The following is a 20,237-nucleotide window of genomic DNA, read 5'->3' on the forward strand; positions in this document are numbered from 1 at the left end:
GTAATTCAAATTTGCTTAGGTTGCTTATACTTTAGTACTGTTGTTTGGATATGAAGGGCACTTCGGAAGTGAATTTCCTAACTGTCCTCACTTACTAGACTTTGAGTCACATCTCAGACCACAAAAAATAGCCTTTTGGATAAGGCTAAACCAAAAATATGCTCTGAGAACACACTCGATGATACAATACATATCATCTGCTAATAGAACTTTGGACTAGAGCAGAGCTAGTCTGAAGTAGAGATGCAAGCTAGTTAAAGTACCTGAAATGTATGGACTGCAGACTTCAGGACCTCACCACCAAATGTTGTGCTCTACAGGTCCTTTTTTATTATGCTGCACTACTTGCTACCATAGATATTGCCTTAGACTGGTCTTTGCGTGTCAAACAAACTCAAGGCACTTAAAATTTGCCACAGCCTAAAATAACATGCAGAAAAAGTTACCAGAGATTGTGGGTGATTTGTCTATGTACTTAAGCCCTCAGATATTTCTAGATAAGTCAAATATTTAAAATCAGGATAATATTTAAGCACTGAGAAAAAGAAATGAAGTTTAGTAACAGAAGTATTATTTATGTGTATTACAGTATAACGTGAAGGACCAAGGAGCCCATGAGGACTAAGGTCTGATTATGGTAAATGCTATGTGATGTAAAAGGTGGTTTGCATCCTCAACAGCAAATGTCCTATATAGAGCTAATTTGACCTTCCAGACGTTCTGAAGTTAGAGAGAATTTCTTTCACTGAGTATTATCAGAGGAATGGTAGTAATGTGCTCCCTGTTAGGGAAGGCCTGTCGAAAAGTAGGTGGGGGTTATAGTGGACCTCAGGCTGAATGCAAGTCAATAATGTGCTGTGGCAAAAAAGATAACCGCAGTACCAGAATGTTTAAATGGATGTACAGCCCCTGAGACATGTGAAGTAAACCTGCCACTTAGCTGAAATATTGTGTCTAGGCTCTGAACTTCAGGAATGATGGAAACCATCTGGAAAGTCCAGAGGAAAATACAAAAAATGTATTCTAGAAATCATGACCTATGAGAAGAAAGAATTGAAAAAAATTGGATTGTTTAGTCTAGGAAACAGAAGATTGAGGGCAGCCTTGCAATAGCCTGCCTAGTGACAAAAACTTGATGCAGCAAAGGGATCAACCTGTTCTATGTTCTCACTTCAGACAGCATAAGAAGCAATGGGCTTAATCCAAAGTACAGGGGATTTGTGTTTGAGAAACATTAACAGTATAGATACTGGGACAGTTTGCCAAGGGGCACTCAAGAATTAACACCATCAGAGGGCCTCAGAAAGGAGAATAACTTCTAGAGACCCCTGCCCCCCCAAGTCCTGTTCCCTCTCATACTTCTTTTTCTCTCTCCATTAAGAAAAAGAAGGTGCTGTCCTCTTCATGAACTTTCAGCTAACACAACGTACCCTTGCAGATTGAGATATTCTTCATCTGTCCGGTGTTTTTCTTATTTTAAGAAGGTCTATTCAGTTCATTCATTTCTATGTGTTGTCTCTGTACCAATGTGAACATCTGCACTGCTCAGCATCCTCTGCATCTCTGTTCACCTGCCAAAGTCAAATGAAGTTCTGCTTTTACTTCAAAACAGGAAAACAGGCTCTGCCCTTTCTGATGCAGCAGCTTGACAGTTCCTAGAAGACAGAATTTTCCAGTTCACTCACAATCCTCTGAACTGTTGTGGCATTCTGCAAAGCGAACCCTGATCTCGAGACCTTACAATAACATCAGTGCTCTGATTACATATAATTTCTGGAAGGTTCAGTTTGGTTTTGTTATATTTTCCAGGAATAAACTGCATTCTGGCTCCCCCTGATATGCAATGATTTTTGCAGCTGATTTATCTCTTTTACTCAAAGGCCCCAAACTCATCAACTCAAGTGAGTGAAGTGTCCGCAGACGTGGAGCGTTCAGCTGCTGACCCTGCTGCTATTGGAGGTGGATCTGTTCCAGGAATAGAGATGATGATACCCTCCCAACCAAACCTCAGTACTTCATCATGGTCACATCCCCCCTGAGCTTTTCTGTCTGGCTCCATCTTTCTTTTCCTCTGTTTTTCCAGGCCAGGAAGGCCAAGCAAAGACAGTGAGAGCTGGAGTGAGGCCACTCAGCCATGGCCCATCCTCCGGCAGCCCCGGTCACACAGCAGATCTGCAGCACGCATGTCTCGCAGCACCTGGAGCCGGAGGAACCGTGAGAGGCTGCCCGGTGCCTGGTGGTAGATGCAGAAGGGAAAAAGATCCCCTTCAGGGCCCTGTATGGGGAGCAGAAAGCGATCGTGGTGTTTGTGCGGGTGAGGAGAGAGCAGTTTCCAGGCAGGGTTAGCTTGCCTGTCTGGAGCTTACAGGCACTTGAGCAAACTAGAAAACAAGTTACATGCAGGGAGCTCTAGCTTGGCTATAAATGGAGGGGGCCTTAAACAGGCTAGTCTGGAGCAGAGAGAAAACATAAAGCAGATCAGGAACCCCCATTCTTTGGTAAAAAGATACAACTTTTATCTGAAGGGAAAGAAGTCTACTACCATGTGTTTAGGGAAACAACTATTATGTTCCCTGATTTCCCTGGCTGATAAGCCAGCTGTCGCATCCCTGGTGATAAGAAAAAGGCCTCAAACCCAGTGTCTCTGTTCAGCCTTGGATAAAACCAAGATCCTAATCTGAATTTGGCTGCTGTAATGAAGTTTAATCTTTCCTGGTCACCTCCAAAATGGTTTGTGCCTGAAGTCAGACTCTGATGCTTCATTGCTATGCCATTATGTCTGTTTCTGACATGTCCAACTGGCTATGTTGCAGAATTTTTTTATGTTACACCTGTAAGGAGTATGTAGAAGACCTGGCAAAAGTCCCCAAGAGTTTTTAGAAGTACAATGCCTTTAATATGTATTTGTGCATGGAGTTGCTGCAGTCACATGGATCTCTTATCTTCTGCTGCAGGCTTGCATGATGTTTAAACCTTCTAGGAATTAAACAGAAGCTCAAAACAAAGTTAATACTTTCATTGTTTGCTACAATTGCCATAATGTATCTGCCTAGGAGACACATGAAGGAATCTATTGCACTACATGCTCATTTGCAGCAGCATTATTTCTCCCTGCACTATTAGCTTGATGCTGTTTTTTTTTTTTGACTGTGTTCTGAACAGTTAGACAATATTTGACAGGCATTTCTTTCTAAATTAGTACTGCTCTGGGCAGCCACCTATTCCCTACCACTAACTAACTACTGCCCTTTCTATTATGCTGGTACAGCTGACTGATGGTGGTGCATGGAACAAGATCAGGAAGTTAGGAAGTTGATCTGGATTAAAAATAGTCTTTTTTTACAGGTTATTTGTAAGCTGCATCAGTTCTGTAACCTGTTCACCAGGCAACTGCACAAACAGGAGTGACATAGTGACAGAAAGGAGAAATGGAGTAGGCAGGGGTTGCTGCAAACTGTTATTTGTTGAGTGGTAGGAGATACCAGAGAAAGTCAATGATCCTCTGCTAAATTAGAAAGATCAATCTGTCTCTTCTAGTCTGCTGATTGAAATTTTGTTCCCAACAGCAGCATAGCTGATGACAGAGACCCAGCTCCTTTACTGACGGCAGGCCTTAGATCGAATAGGAACTTGGGGATGTAGAGGAGCAACTTCTTCAGGATCCCTTCTCAGTAGAGAAGCTTCAGCTCCCCTTCTCAGGGCAAGATTTTTCTAAACCACTCAATTTATGTTACTCAGTATGACATTTTTTAAATTTGGCTGCTCAAATAAATATATAGAGAGAATCAAATTCTTCCTTGCTCTTTTTAGTATGAGCATTTGATTTTTTAGGAGGATTTCTTTTGCTAACAAGCAAAGTGATTTTATTGGGAATGGGCAAGCATTATATCATAATATTCAAATAACCTTAAATTCCATTAACTGTATTACTGACATCTAAATAAACTTATGTTTGGCCTGTATTTTAGGCTCAGTGTTGCACCTGCAAAAGATATCAGTACATGTAGATGCAGGTTATACATATTAATGGGCATTGGTATATGTAAATCACAGAGGTACTTGCATGTTTGCATGTTGCTTCTTTAGATGCAGGTAAAATTCAGTAGGAATTTAGGTTTCCAAAATCATAAACAGCTTGCAATCAGTTGAAAATATGACTCTACTAATGCTACAGAAAACATAAGATTTACATACCTGTAACCTAAAAGCTACCTTTAAAAAAATAATTTATCCCTTAATAAATTAGTATAGCCACTTACTGTAGATGACAGACAAAAGTAAGTGCTCCAAGTATGTAAGTGACTAATTTCAAATAATTTTAACTCAGTACACCCTGATGACTAACTCGGAACACTAGATTCTGCTAATGTTTTGCAGTCATGCAGAAACACTGAGTTCTTCTTTGTAGTTTCTGTTTCTCTTTATGTTCTGTTCTAGGATGCAAATGTGAGGCTTACAGTTATTGGACAGTCATCATCACATCAAGGTAAAGTAGTCACTAAGTAAATTGTATACTCTATTGTGTTTATGTCTTAATGATTTGCACTGAAGGATTTTGTTCTGAGGGAAAAGATGGTCATTTACAATCACAGAAAAAAATGAGTCATTATTTTCCATGAAGCAATGTTAATAGTAGTACATGAATAAAACAAATAACTAAAACTTTTGGTTTAAAATCTACTAACATTTGTTCAGGAAAATCTTTGCTTGATTTCACTGGAAGCTGTGTTTTAGTAAAAGTTTCAGAGCTAAAAATGTTTGGCCTTTACTTTCATTTAACATGACTGATTTGAAGGTTTTAAAATCGGAATTTTTTCAGAATACTTTTCCACTGTCATTAGATCCTAATTAATTACTATCTTAACCTTAAATATATTATTTTTTGTATGTACATATTTTGCAGCCCTTTTGCAGTTTAACTGGGTATACACATGAAATGTATGTGGATCCACAAAGGGAAATTTATAAAACACTTGGCATGAAAAGAGGTGAAGGTAACAACACATCAGGTAAGAGTAATTTTCTCACCTTGATTTGTCTTACACAGAACAAAACAAGAATACTCTGGTAAATTAATATGATCATGATGGAAAAAGGAAGGGAGTTGCCCACCAGACCATCTCTTGTAGGCTGTACTTTGCTTTGTCTAAACTTTGAGAAACTTTTGTTTCTTCAGTAATCAGGAAACTGTAAGCTATTCATAGCAACAGCTTAATTTTGGCTTTGCGTTATGTAGTTTTGTATTTCTAGGTAACAAGTATTTTGCTGTTTTGTTTAGTGCAGAGCCCTCATGTAAAATCAAACATGCTCTTGGGAAATATTAGGAGTATGTGGAGAGCGATAACTGGCTCAGCTTTTGATTTTCAAGGAGACCCAGCTCAGCAGGGAGGAACTTTGATTTTAGGCCCAGGCGAGCCTGTTTGTTCTGTCTGAACGTTACAGTCCCCTCCTTCAGCTGTTTGCCTTATATGCTTCTGTCTCAGCCGCTGTCCTGAAGCTTCCCAAGGAGGAAGGAGAGTTGTGCGTTGGCTGCGTGAGTCTGCTATCCAGAAGAATGCTGCAGAAGTGCCACTGTGTCGTTCCATCTCCCACAGAGATGGCACAAAGCTGATCACCATCCTGATCAATAGGAGTGTTGCCTTCAGTGTAATGGAATGACTGGCTTGAAGTTTGGAGGGGTTTTTTTTGACATCTCCATGTTTGCTTACACTCCACTTTTACATTTGATCTTAGGCATTTAATGTGTTTTTAATAGAGGAATAAAGCATGAAGGGAGGCTATAACGTGACAAAATCATCTCATTGAATCATTGGGAAGCATCCTGCTATGGTAGATTTAATTGAGTTACATCCCTCAATGCCCCTTCTTTCTATAACTTAAAAAATCTTAATTAAAAAAATCCATGCCATAGTTTAAAATACAGTATATTGTGAAATCTACAGAGCTAGTGCACAGTTTTATAAGAACTAGTAGGAAATCAGAATGCTTCTTTGATTCACTTATATCTTAAAATAAATGAATATTTTATTCAACTATTGACATTTTTTTCCTCATTCCATTCCAGGTAATGAAGTTCATTTTTTGCACCTTGATAAACACAGGTTGGATCATGCTCCCATTAACACAGTTTTGCAGCTGGCAGGAGTTAAAACAGTAAATTTCACAAACAAATCCCAGATTATTGACACATGACACTTAGACAATATATCAATTTTTTATTTGTAATCTACAAGGACAATACTCCAGAAAATTCCCACCAGCATCAGTACTGTTGTGTCTTTATGGGACATCTGAAACCATATCCAGAATCTCAGAGCACTGAATAAATTACCTTGCATTGAAGGTGGTCATAAAAGTCCTATTTCCATTGTATATAAGATAAAAATAACTGAGTCTTATTGCAAAAATTCCCTTTGCTTATTATTTTCTAATCAATCTTGTTAATACATTTTAAAATCTTTGTTCAGGATGCACTAAACTATGGGCGAAAAAAACTCTAAACCTGGCTTTGCTCAGAAGGAACTTGGGATTCTTGCCTTTCAGTAGATCATACTGGCTTTTCAATTCAATATTTTTCAGTGATATTTTAAAAGTTCCAGCACTGTGTGACAAAGTTATATTAAAATATACCTTGAAAAATCACAATTGCGAACACTAGGACTTAAGTTTATGCTTACTCTTGTATCTGGCACTGACAAACACTATGAAATACTTTTTATCATTTTAAATAAATATTTTAAATATATCATCTGTTGTCTGCAATTCTTTTCTGTCCACACAAAAAGGTAGGTTTATAAACCAGGGAGAGGTGTGTCTTAAATGTGTTTCTGATCAGATTGTCAGTTTTAAAGTAGGCCATAGTTGATTAACTGTCTTCCTATGAATTTTTGCAGAAAAAAAATCCCTTGTAGGTAAATTTTCCCTTGTTCTCTCAGAGCAAGAGGTCTGTGGAAAAAATATCCTTAGTTATTTCTGTCATAAGCAGCAGAGCTGAGGGCAATAACATTTTGGTTTGTGGTTGTGCCTGATTTCTCATTACCTATTTTTTTGGCAATATTTATGTTCAGAATCTATTGCTTTCATTAGAGTAGAATTTCCCCTCTGTTATCCATGAGCCACATTTTAGCAATTTTAAAATAAGATTGTTTGAGATTTGTCCCTGCAGGGACAAATCTTGTCCCCCAGGGACAAGAGGTTTGTCCCTGCATCCTTTAAGGTCATTGTTTCATTTATTTGATCACTGTCAAGGACACTGAGTTTAGTTCCACTTTTGTTTTGCAGCCATTTCATTTTCACGTTCTTGGTGCCACAGTGCTTTGATTTTAAAGGAATTGTTTGGCTGTTTTCCTGTTTGTTTTGCTGTCAGTAGAATTAAAAAAAAATATGATGGGAATGCTTCTACTGTTAAATTTTACATACAAAATGGTAAATAAAATTAACTATACCTAAAAGAAATGTGTACCTTTGAAAGGGATTGGAAGGCATTAGGTTGTAGTTTGACAGCTCTGTAGATTGAAGTCATCTGTCTTCACCATTTCAATACTGACAGGAATCATACCACAGCCTCTGTGTTATCCCAGTAAAATCACTTCCTCAGAAAGCAAAGACAAACAAAGAGAGAAAGAAACAGAGAGGAGGATTCAGTAGAAGAACAATCCTAATTAAGGCATAAGCCCTACATTTGTTGCATGCAGATGGACTATTGCATCTGTCCACAGCTTCACTGGAGCTCTGTGAGACAGTGATCCCCCTCATGCATAATAAATTGTAAGAATGATGGCCATGTTTCTCCATAAGATAAATGATTTTCAAAATGTCAGCACAATTTTAGGTCTCTTGTGCTATTTTAAAAAGTATTTTAAAAAAGGGATGCAGTGAAAGGTGAAAAACAGTGGGAGATAATCACTGACTTCATACTCAGCTGAGGGTAAAATACTTTCAGCGAGGGCTTTTGGCACAGCCAATTAGACAGAGATGGGAGGGTACATTTAGAAGTTGTTTCAACTATGCTCTTGGTTTATTTGAACACCTACTTAAAATAATAGTGTATTTTAAAGTATCATTGTGCTTGAGAAGTAGATAAAAAAAAAGTGTAACTTTTCAAATAAATCACTTGTATTTTCATACCAGAAGAAAGGCGTGTGTACTGGATTGTCTTCTTTCCAACCACATCAGTTGGTCTAACAAGAAAGATAAAATCTCTCCACAGAATCCTTGCTTTGTATATATTGTAATAGGTATCCAAAAGACTGATACACTTCCAAGCATACAATTTAAAATATTATTTTCCAATGAAGACAGTTTTATGTAAGAACAAAAGTTCCAGGCCTTTTCACAGGAGCAAACCCCTCACCCTGCCTCACAGGCAATAAACCCTGTGCCCGCAGCTTGGGCCTTTACACCCCAAAGAGCTGTATTTCAGTAGCACTATCCTTCGTGTACACCCCTTCTCCAAGTAAGGTGCCATACAGGCAGCAGGCACGACTTCGAGCAACTAAGAAAGGGCAGCACGGCTGTATGCCCGGTGAAGAGCGGTTGGGAGTTTACCGTTAATTAACTGTCATGTGCTTGGGGAGGGGGTCCCCTGAGAGGCCTTGACAGACTCGCCCCCTCCCTGAGCCCCTGAATAATCGGGCCCGCGAAGACCCCGCGGAGGCACCAGGGGGCCACTGTGAGACCGACGCGGAGCCTCAGTTAGGCGCTGCGGGGCAGCCATGAGCGGAGCCTTACGCGGAGGCGGAGGGGCGCGAGGCGCCCCAGCGGCGGCCAGGCCGTAACGGCCGCATTCGGCCCCCGTCCCCACTCCCCCCGGCCCACCTGTTACGGCCGGCCACTGTGACATCACCGCCCCCACCACCCCTCGCTGGTGACACCACGCCACCCTGACCCAATCAGAGGCGGCGGCGGGGGCGCGGGGAGGTGGCCGCGCGCCGCCGCCGCCGGTTCGGGCTGGGGGGCAGTAGGTGCATGGGGCGGCGGGAAGGGGCGGTGTCCGGGGAGATGCGTCAGCCGCCGCCGCCGCCGCCGCCGCCGCCGTGGGGTCCCTCCCCTCCCTCCAGCAGCCCGGGCCCTGTGGGGAGCGGCATGGCGAGGATGAGTCGCTCCGCCTCGCACCTACTGTAGCGGCGCGGCCACCTCCGCCATGAAGCGGAAGAGCTGGGCTGAGGCGCGGTGCCGCACGGCTCCGGCACCGCCGGCTCTGAAGAGAACTCGGACCGCGACGCTGAGGGTGGCGGCGGTGAGGGGCGAGGCGGAGCAGCAGCAGCAGCAGCAGCAGCAGCAGCAGCAGCAGCTGCCCCCCGCCGCCCCGGAGACCTGCGTGCTGCAGCTCACCGGTGAGGGGGCGGGCCGCGGGGGGGCGCGGAGAGGGGGCGAGACAGGCCGCGGCGGCCGCCCCCTTCCCTCTCCTCCCTGGGGCTGCGAGTTGCCGCGCAACTTGGCCGTTGCCTGTGGGGCTGCCCTGCGCCGCAGCGGGACGGGACGGGACGGGACGAGGGGGCCGTTGTGGAGCGCCGCGGGCGGCCACGGAGGCCCCGTGGCTTGCCTCAGGATGGCTCCGGTGCCGGCCGGCAGCTTCTGGGCGGGAAGCGTGACCGCCGGGAGGGAAACTTGCTCTCTCCACGGGAGGCAGCGCTGCGCGGATCACCGCGGACCAGGCTGCGCTGGGAAACGCCGAGGCAGCATCGCACTAACTGGGGATCTGCGGGTCGCTGCCGCGGGCTGCGTAGGGTCCCCAGTTTTCCTCCGGCTTCGGCCGCACTTTGTCCCGGCACAAAAACGGTCCCGGGGCCGGAGCGGGACTGTTCTGCCCGCAGCTGCCTGGCTGAACGGCATGCTTGAGTTTTAGGCTGTTTAAAAACACGTAAACAGGAAAAGTTTGGGTTTTTTGTTTTTTTGTTGTTTTTAATCTACTCTATCAACTTCTGTGTGTGCTATAGAAACAAACCTCGTTTTTCTCTTTTCTGTTAAAGACGGGTGCAAATGGGAAAGTGTGTGTAGGCAGAGCAAGCAAGAATACAGAGAATAAACACAGACAAGAGATGCCAGTCTTAACACCACTTCACTGCAAGGGTATTTCAATTAGCTGGTAGTGTCTCCTAAATAATATGTTTAGAAAACCGTAGGACTCTGTCAGTGTTTTGGAGATTAAGCATGGTGATGTAGGGAGAACGTAAGCTCTCATGCAGATTCCTGTTTTAAAAAATTATAATATTGTCGGGGAATAAAATCCCAAATACTCCAGCCTACAAAACAGCATTTTAGGCCTAATCTATGTAGGGGGGAAATAATGATATAAGCAAAATTATAATGCTGTATAACTCCATGTGTGCATCTTTCTATACCTTCTCAACTGCAATCATTTGTACAGGAAATTATGGTGATACAGTTTTAAGATTCAATATAGAACCCCCTAATTTGCCAGGTGATGCCTTTTTGATATCAAAAAATGTTACTAGCTAGAATAGTATTGTGCAGCCCTACCCAGCTCTGATCTTCGTCAAACAGGTCTGCATAACAATTCTTATGCAGCAGTTGTTTGGATCTGATGATACAGTCTGGCATTAAATAGGCCGCTTAAAATACTGTATTGTCTCTTCCAAAGAAACATTCATCTGTTTAAATAATACAATGGAGCACCTAGCATTTGACTTGTGTTTTTCCCTGGGATGTTATATACACAGCATTACATAGTATAGCAAACTTGATTAAAATGCAGTAGATTCTTAGATTTAATCATCTAAGATTCTTTGATTTTTTTTTTTTCTTACTGTGTATATTCTAATAACGGAACAATTATAGTCTAATATTTATTTCACCAGTATGATGTACTTTTATTTTATGGTTTCTCTATTAAAAAATTAAGCCCACAGGCTTACCTTCTCATTCAGCTATTTTAAAAGTTATTTCAAATATTGAACTGGCAGTTCTGCCTTTTCGTAATGCAGTTCTGAGAAATGAATCAATGGTTCTGTATTGGAGATAAATAAAGACATAAGGCCCTACTCTTGCAAATAGACATACTAGTAAATTTTTTAGACTGTATAGGCTAAAAGATCTGCGCTAGCTTATCTGCTTACAGAAACAGTGTGAAACTCATTAAAAACACTGCTCGCTACCCTCATTTTCATCTTTGCTAACAGCAGCAGCAGTAAACAAACCCAAATACCTGGAAAGTCTCCTGAATGTAGCATATTTTCTTGCTTGATGTTACGTTCATACACAACAGAACTTGTAATCCATTACATGCATAGATTTAATACTCAGAATACCTACAATATTTATAGCACTTCTTTCTTTATTTCCTAGTGATTTTTAACTATCAACTGTGTGTCAGAATCATCTTTTAAAAGTACTCTAATTATTTTTGTTTGCTATTAAGAGTAGTTCAGGAAAACTATTCTTTTTAAAAAAATTCTTTATTATGGTCTGTTAAGCTGCATGGTAAGTCGTACCATTTTGTCTTTGTCAATTAATGCGTGAGGCTTGATGGTATGAATTCAATTTGCTGGGTCTGAATGCGTTTCTGCAGTTTATCAGAAGCATATTCCCATATCCTTGTGATCTCTCAAAGCAATAATTTATATAACCTAAAGAAAACTTAGTAATTTTATTTGAGATGCTTGAAAGCTGTTGATTTCCTTTCCGCAACTGTCTGTCATTGCTCTAATTGTATAAGTGACATTTTAAAGATGTGGAATTGTAACTCATAAACTTTGGGCAAAAAATATTTCTCCCTCACCTCTCTTCTGTAGTTAAATTAATTTGGCAATAACTGTATCTGGAATTAAGTTGTTATAAGTGATATAACACAGTGGGGCATTTCTTGAGCACTGTTTGTCCTCCTGCTAAATGGATATCCACTTTGTTTACAGTGAGGAATTAACTTAAAAGGTGCTCTAAGCTGTATCATATACGACTTTTCTTTTTTCTTTAATTGAGAATCATTTTACTTGCACTCCCATTTGGAATTTTTATGAAATAGCATTTGGTTTAATATATTCATGTATGAATTCATTGGTTTCAACAGGGGAAAAAAACAAGTTTTCTTTCAGTATTGCTGGTTTGCTCCTATAAACCTTGTGCATTATGGAGAAAACAGTTTTCTGGGAATGATAAGAACGTTTTTATTGAGCGTCACTAAAATTTTCAAGATTTTGACTATCGATATTTTCAGTTAGTTTTCATTATACAGCTATCAGCACAAAAATTGTATTTACTCTTTTATCAAAATGATCTCACTTACTTGCGAGTCTTGAACTGAACATTTTAAACTGAGCTAAACTCACTTTTACAATCTTCGGTTCAAGGCTTTTACTATCTAATCCAGCACTGTGAAAGTGCATGAACATCTGTGATGTAGTCTTGTAAATCTGACAGGAGCAGTAGCACACAAGGACTATATTCGATAAGTAAAATAACACATTGTTGATTGGTCATGACATGACCCTGAAGTAGCTTTTCACGATTGTCTCTTAAATAAAAAGTTCCTTTAACTTTTTAGTGTGTCTTCATTTTCTTTTTCAGAAGGCCAGGCTATTGTTATAATTACCAACTGTATCACCACTTAAATTTGAAATAAATTGTAGTGATGAGTGACTGAACCCTTTCAAGGGATAGAATGATTATTTAAAAAAAAATTTTACTTATCATTTTAACATTGCAACAGCATTTGTCTTTTATGTTTTCTATTGTGTCTCCCTCGTATTTTGGAGCCTTTTAAATCTAGCTTAGAACAAAATACTGTGTGCTAACTCTGAATTTAGAAATGCACTACAATTCTGCTACAATAGTTTTTTTAAAAAAAACCCTCCCTGGTTACGTTCCTGATAATTCAAAACAGACTTTAGCTGTTTTCAGTTCTACTGTCAGTCTCCCCTGCGTTTTTCATCTGAGGGATCTGTTTAACAGTCAAACTGTAGAATTTCTCTTTTTATGAAATAATCTTTGCTGTTTGTATACAGACTTGTCCACAGTAAGTGCCTGCTTAGTATTTAGTTGCTTCTTGAATCATTGGCATTTCTTTCTCTAAGGCCTTTACTGGAGATCCCTAGAAATATCAGGCTTATTGATCTAAAATAATCTCATTTCTTTACTCATCTCTAGAATTACATAAATACGATTATGAAGTGGTAGCTCTCAGTATTCTACACAGATATTTCCACGTAACACTGTTGATCTGAAAAACAAGCAAAGTGCTTTTCTTCCTGTATGCACACTGCAGTCAGATGCATGGTTATAGCTTGCGTAGACATGCTTGTGCTAGCTTTAATTTCACCAGTTTGTGTACCAGCAGCAGTGAAGCTGTGGTAGCATAGTCTTCAGTTAGGGGTATGCAGGCTTATTTTGCACCTGGGAGATGCTTACTGAAGTTAATAGCCTACAGTGAAGTCCATATTTCTGTATTTTAACTGTTTTGTTATTTGAGACTAACAAAATGAAATGTAATTGAAGTATATCTAACCTGCTGCAATCATATCTGCTAATTGCAGTGCAGAAGCAGCCTGTAAACTGCATCTTATTTTTCTGATAGAGGATTAGAAAAATCCAATTAGTTTATGATAGTTTGAGGAAGACCTTTTATCAGAAATTTGAAAGAATTTGGAAGTGTTCAAGTACATTAAATGTAAATGCTTGGTTTATTTTCACTTTTTTGGTATTGCAAGCATTAAAAAAAAAAAAAAGGAAGCCTTGCTCCTTTAGTCCAAACCTTTGTGGACTCCTGTTGAAATCGATTCATTGGGGCTCCAGTGTATTATATGTAATAAGCCCTGATCCTGCAATCAGATGCTTAAGGCAAGAATGCTCATTTCACAGTGTACATTACTCCTGTTCAAAAATTAACACTAATCCTTGGCTACTGTAAACAGAACTGGGAATGTGTTTGCAAAAACTGGGTGAAAACAGACATAGCAAGTAATTTATCATTTATCTGATATCAGACTGCTAAGCCAGTAGAAAAGTAAATACATCTATGGGAAAAGACTTCTCTGTGTAGTTCATTTTGAAAACTCCAAGTAGGAAACGCCTACAAATGATGGTGCTCCCTGTTTACTTAATAGTGAGCAATTGTTAGTAGTGCGCTGAAATGGACAGCTTGTCAGGGTAATGGCATCTGACACACTGCTCTTATTGTGAGGTAGCTATGTAAATTCATTAAACTTGAGTTTCTAAGCTAAATTCTTTCAGGTGTCTTAAGAATAGCAACAATTAATGTGATTCAAAGATACCAATGCAGAATATAATATCAACAGCAATTCAAAAGGCCATGGATGTGCTATTCACTCAAAACGTGAATTCTTATTTTTGCTGAGGAGCCCCAAGTAAGCAAGTGATTCTGTTGCTCCAAATCCAATACTACATTTTGGAGCAAAGCACTAAATTCTTTTAGTCCTTTGATCTATGCAAACATATTTCTTTTTGTGTGTTTTTTTTTCCCCTGCTCTTGTATTTGAGGTTTTGGATTATTCTTTCTGTAATACTTTTGTATTTTCAACAGTGATGTAGGGTTTGTTTGAAGAGGTTGATATCCTCTTGGTTCTTATTTTTGCTTCCTCTTCTGCCCCCAGTCCTCCTTCTCAAGCACATGTTAGTGCTCTTCCTCAGGATTGCGGGAACTCAATCAGCAATGAATTTTATTTATTATTTTTAAATGTACTAGAACACCTGCTGTAGTTGCTGATCTGGGTTCACACAAATGTATCTTGACACAGCATGGGGAATAGTGTGGGGACAGATGCAGGGGAGTTGTGGGAGGCTGGGGTCCCTCCCCCCTGCCCAGTGTTGGCCAAAACATGTTTCCAAGGCTGTTTCTCTGTGTAGTTCTCCCCCTAACACAGGTTGCATCCACTTGGGGTATTGGTGCACTTGCTCCTCCACACTTGCTGCCCTGCATGGACCAGTTTAGCCACTTAGAAAGTCACAGCATTATGCTGTCAGTTTGACCCTTTGGCTCATTTTCAGGAAATGCTTTGGTAAATGTTGGAAATAACAGAAGTTCCTAAGCAGGTAAAGCAGCTACGTACTGCAGCTACTGTGCCTACGTGATGGGACTGTTAGTAGTTAAATAACTAAGTTTGGTGCCTTGCTCCTACTGAGAGCGGGAGGGAAGTAGGTGCCTAACTTGCTCAGGAGTTAGTGTGCATCCCACTGGTTGCATCTGACCTATAAATGCAGAAGTTAACTGTGTCATGCTGGTGTTCTGCAAAAATGTATATTTACTGAATGTATGCTGTCTGGTGTCGCCGTTGGCTGTGTACCTTCCCCCCCCCCCCAATATTGTTTTATGTAGGTGAGCGATGAGCACGTGAGCATTGAGATAGAGATTGGGGCCTGCTTTGGTGTTATATTTTATAGTGTATTTCGAAGGACCAATTTCTAAGTGCTAGTGAACTCATGGAGGATTTTGTTTTAAGACAAAGTGATATATTTTTTTTTCCTGCTCTTAGAGAAAGGAGCTACAGTTCTCCTTTATGAAAAAGTATACTTCTACATTTATATGCAGGTGATCTGTTTTGGTATTTAAGTAAATATATCTGTTCCAGGCAACTAATTCTGCAAAAAATAAAATCCTTCCTTTTAGGTTTGAACTTTAACCCATATATTTTATAATGCTATTTTTTTCAGCAGGCCTCAATTTTTATTGACCAATTACCGCATGCACTGCAATTTACAGCAGCAGCACTGTCAGTGTTTAAAGTTCACTGGGGCTACAGCTCTTGCAGCCCATTAAAATAATTTATATCTATATGAGTACTGGTTGCATTTTTTTTCCCCTCAGCTTAAGAAAACAAACCAGGGCAAAACTAAGGTGCCTGCTGGCTGGCGTGCGTGCATGCTTTGAAGAGGCTGCCGGGGCCTGCTGGTGATAGTCAGCCAGGGCCCAAGTGCAGACTGCTCCAAGTCTGGGAAACTTGGCCAGGGGTGAGAGGCAGCAATGCAGTCACCTCCTCGCCCGCCTCATCCCTCAGGCGTGTGTCCCCTGCAAACTTTAATTTCACACTGCCATTGTCAAATGCATCACTTCACCAGAAGATGAGAAGCATCTGTAGTTCAGTATGAATATAGCTTACGGTTTAGTTTAACGTAGGTGTTGGGGCTAGGCAGTGTTGGGGATTTCATGTTTTTTGGGGGGGGTGGGGGGCAGTATTTGGATTGCAACAGCTGGGATCTATTGTGTGGCGGGCTATTGCCAAGGGTGGGTCTCTCCTGCATGCATGGATGCAAGTCAGTTTCTTGCTGTATTTCAGTCTTCAAACAGGCAACTTTCCTGAGAATGCTTTGTTTGGCAAAGAATGCTAGAGAGCTATGGATTACAGGAGCACTCCTAAACAAAAAGTCTCATTCTTTGTGTGCCTCATTACGTCTAGCTCAGTAATGCTTAAAGGAAGATGTGGTTCATTTTAAACCATATAAAGTTGTTCTACTGAGAGCAATACTTCAGACATTCTGCAGAAAAATATGTGTTTATAAAAGCTTTAAATTCTCTTGCATTTCAGATCGCCTTCATTTTGCAATTCTCTGCCAAAAACCAAAGAGTGGAGCTGCAAATACCCATTATTTCTGCATAGATGATGAACTTGTATATGAGAAGTAAGCACAGTCATTTTTTTCTGTTTTTTATAGATCATTGCAATAAATTAGTCAGAACAACAGTAACGAGGACCCACTCTAATTGACATTCTGTTTTTAAATGTAGTTGAGGGAAACACATCATTCCCATTATAGAACTAATTATACGAGTTCTGTCCTCTCAAACTTATCTGCCATAATATATACACCTTTTAGAATGGTTTCTTGGCTTTCCACCAGAATTTCTTAAAAATCTTTTCAAAGCAGAAGCTCTCATTATAACGATTCTTATTGGAAGACACTGGGACATGTTGCAACAATATCTATGCAGAAACGCGTGTTGGAGTATTGAGCTAAAGGGGATGTTTTTAGCTGTTCAAGAGTTAGGTGGAGTGTCATAAACTTCCTAGAATGAGAGGAAAAAAATGGCAAACAATACAAACCTTCGTGAGCCAAGGATGGATATATTTCCCCTGTAGTGAACAGCATATGCCTTTGTATGTGATCTTAAATGCTACTAATACTTGAAACGTTTTTGACCAAGAACATACTGTTTTTTAAATTCATTTCAGAGTTGAAATACAATGAAATTCATTAGTGAATGAATCTTTGCTGTCTATATTCACTTTTCTCTAGCAGTACTGTGTATTGTATCTTTTTCATTGAGTTGTTTTACCATAAAGTGTACCAGGAACACTGCATGTATGTAAGCAAACTTATTTCCTTATTTGTGAGGTACTATTAATTCCCTTCTAAAGTCAGGCTTTCGGGTTGTTCTTAAAATAGTTTCTAAACTGGTACCACAGAGTGATATTTTACTGAGAACTTTTCAAGCCTTGAGTATTCCAGTTAGTTTTTGAGTGATTTTGTGTGGAAAACAAAGAAAAAAGTCTCTGTTTTAGTCTGTATTGAAAGATGACAAAACTGTTTCCTCCAGTGAAATAGTATGAATGCAAAAAGGCAGTCTTGTGTTTAGAATCATGCATGTATATATTATTACTCCTTACTTAGTGCATTTACTTTAAAAAAAGAAGGCATTTACAGAGTTCATGTACAAACAATTTTCCCCCTTTTTCCTACAAGCTTCTATGCAGATTTTGGACCACTCAATCTGGCAATGGTCTACAGATACTGCTGCAAGCTAAATAAGAAATTAAAGGTAACACGTTGTTATTATTCAATATTCTTGCCTTTTAAAGAAGAAAAACCGATGGGCCAAAAGTTTTTTGTTCAAGTGCTTCCCTGGGTTCTTCATCAAGCTAATTTTTGAATGTGCATGTTAAATTTTATCAAGGTGCGTTTAGGGAGGAGGAGGGTCAGGAGAGGAAAACTGCTTGCTTTTAAGATACAAGTTGCATGGACTTCTTTGAATGTAAAGCTTCTCTCCTCTGGAATTTAGTCTCCTTGGTGATCTGCCAATATTGAGTGAGCTTGAGGGTACAATGCAACATTTTAATTTGAGATGGCTTATATTTGACTTGAGTTTCTCTTCTGGTCCTGACATCACATTTGTAAGAAGCAACATTTGATCTTCAAATAATAGCATTTATGGCATGGTCCTGAAACGGACTGTTACACTCTCACTGCAGGAATTGAAGGTTATCATCTCTGAGGGGTGCTCATTAATCTTCAGGTTTGGACTCTTGTTAGAGCATAGTGTCTTTAAAACAGAGCTCTCCTATATTAATTAAAATGAACCACTGCAAGTTAGTTGACCTCTAACAGAAGCTGGAGTACAAAACCTGTTAGGCAGATAAAAAAGCTTATTAGCATTAATGTGAATCACAGTTTGCCTCTTTGAAAGTGCTTAGATCTTGAAACTGCCACTGAACTGTGAAAATTGGGAAGTACGCAAAACATCATAGCTTAACAGATAATTTTTTTCTCTCCATTTCTTGGTGTATATTACTGGTTCTAGTTTGCATGATTCAGATTCATTTTGTGCCTGTGGCATTACGAACAGATTTGCCTGAGACAACATTATTTGATTTTTGTTAACAGGGTACTCTGAAGCAACACAAGGCTATATTATAATCCTTTTAAATATGCTGGGTTGTGATATTGGAGAGGTGTGTTAAGGTTGATGAGACCCTACTACTGTTAGTTATCTGGAGTTTGTCTTGAGTGCATTGAATAACTGAGCAAGTAACGTTGTTATTTAAATAGCAATCTTTTATGATAGATTTGCAGTTGATCAGTTGAAGTGTACAGCTTCAAGCACATTGAAATTTGTTGTAAGGGCAAGTTAGGGCATAGGTTTTGCTGCCCTCACAGATGTCATTGTCCTTTCTAGTAACAGTACCATTTCACTCCCTTTCTAAGTTAGAGAAACTATATGGCAAGCACTGAGGTGAAATTTTAAAAAGTTATTTCTGATAAAGTTTAGAAATATTTTCAAAGTATTTTAATTTAATCCTGTATTTTTCCAGTGTTTCTGTTCAAGTCATATTTTAGAAACAGCTATTAGTAGAAAACTAATTTATATAGAGTTAGTGTTTCTTTAAAGAAGTCTAAAATCTATTTTTAAAACTAGTTAAGACTAGTTAAGACATGTCTGTTATGTTTTTAAGAATGCCATGTAGTATTTGCTTCTCATAAATGCATATTTGTCGCATAGGACTAGAAGTCAAAAATGTTGAATGTGTTCAAAGAGGAAAAAAGAAATCAGTGTAATTTGCATCAAATATGATTTAGGCTGGATACTAGTAAAAATACTGAAACAATCTAACTAGGGATCCAATAGACTCTTCTGAAGCTATTGAGGGATTAACCTACAATATACTTGGTGCTCTGTGCTATACGTATGGTTGAGAGTAGATGAATTGTGCCCAGCCTAACATTTCTCTGATTTTATAAAAGAAGACATAAAAAGTCTAAACTGCAAAATTACAATATTGTTGTTCATTTCTCAATACAGTCATTTTCATTGATAAGGAAGAAAATAATTCATTATACTGGCTTTGATCAGAAAAAACAAGCAAATGCTGCGTTCCTCATAGGCTCTTATGCAGTAAGTATTTAAATTTTTACCATTACATCAGCTTGCTAAGTGTTTTAATTCTTTCTTATTCAATTTTAAAATAGCAAGATAGAAGCAATTTTTTTTCCCTTGAATAATCTTCCTACAAATATATTTTATAATAAGGTGCCACATTTTAAGACAATTTTTAAAGTTTAGCAGGTATGTGTAGATGGGGCTTTGGTTTGTGGCCCCCCCCCCCCCCATTCTCCTTTTGGAGAAATAAGAGCACTGCTGGGAGGAAAAAATCTTTTTGAATGTTTTCATTTAGAAAAAATGACTGCTTCTTGATATTTTTCCTCCCCCCCACACACACTCTGTTTTTCTTTTTCAAAATAGAGAAACATTATCTTGCACAAAATACAGTGTATCATTTCCTATTGTGTGCACTTTGAAATATACCTTTTCTTCTCCAGTTTCTTCTTTTCTAATGTAAGGTGATCTCTTCAGTTAACCTAGGAGGAGGAGCGAGATCATGTGTGGCAGGCATAGAGCCAGTATAAAGCCCGGGAATGTACAAGGTGGCTGAAAATGTACTGGGTCAGGGCCCTGATTGTAGAGGGGAAAAAATGACTTGCTTTGTATCATAACCACTTCTAAAAGAATCGGTGTTTGGTGCAACCAAAGGGGAATGTCAGAACAAAATGCT

At 39.6% G+C, this 20,237-nt stretch overlaps 1 protein-coding gene and 1 pseudogene across 9 annotated transcripts in view; both read left to right on the forward strand.

Annotated features, from left to right (window-relative positions):
* Positions 1-1,843: 1,843 nt before the first annotated feature.
* Positions 1,844-6,254, forward strand: LOC104140891 (peroxiredoxin-like 2C; annotated as a pseudogene).
* Positions 6,255-8,907: 2,653 nt separating this feature from the next.
* LOC104140892 (dual specificity protein phosphatase CDC14C-like) overlaps positions 8,908-20,237 on the forward strand; it is a 48,531-nt gene continuing 37,201 nt past the window's right edge. For 7 of the 9 annotated variants that reach the window (XM_068924935.1, XM_068924940.1, XM_068924941.1 and 4 more), the window contains exons 1-4: positions 8,919-9,335; positions 16,497-16,590; positions 17,653-17,728; positions 19,487-19,579. In XM_068924935.1, coding sequence (XP_068781036.1) covers positions 9,143-9,335; positions 16,497-16,590; positions 17,653-17,728; positions 19,487-19,579 — 456 coding nt within the window. In that variant the 5' untranslated portion in view covers positions 8,919-9,142. Of the gene's footprint in view, positions 9,336-16,496; positions 16,591-17,652; positions 17,729-19,486; positions 19,580-20,237 lie in introns of all 9 variants that reach the window. The other 2 variants (XM_068924933.1, XM_068924936.1) reach the window with 2 other exon arrangements.

This window comes from Struthio camelus, chromosome W (assembly GCF_040807025.1).
Source record: "Struthio camelus isolate bStrCam1 chromosome W, bStrCam1.hap1, whole genome shotgun sequence".
Lineage (NCBI taxonomy): Eukaryota > Metazoa > Chordata > Aves > Struthioniformes > Struthionidae > Struthio > Struthio camelus.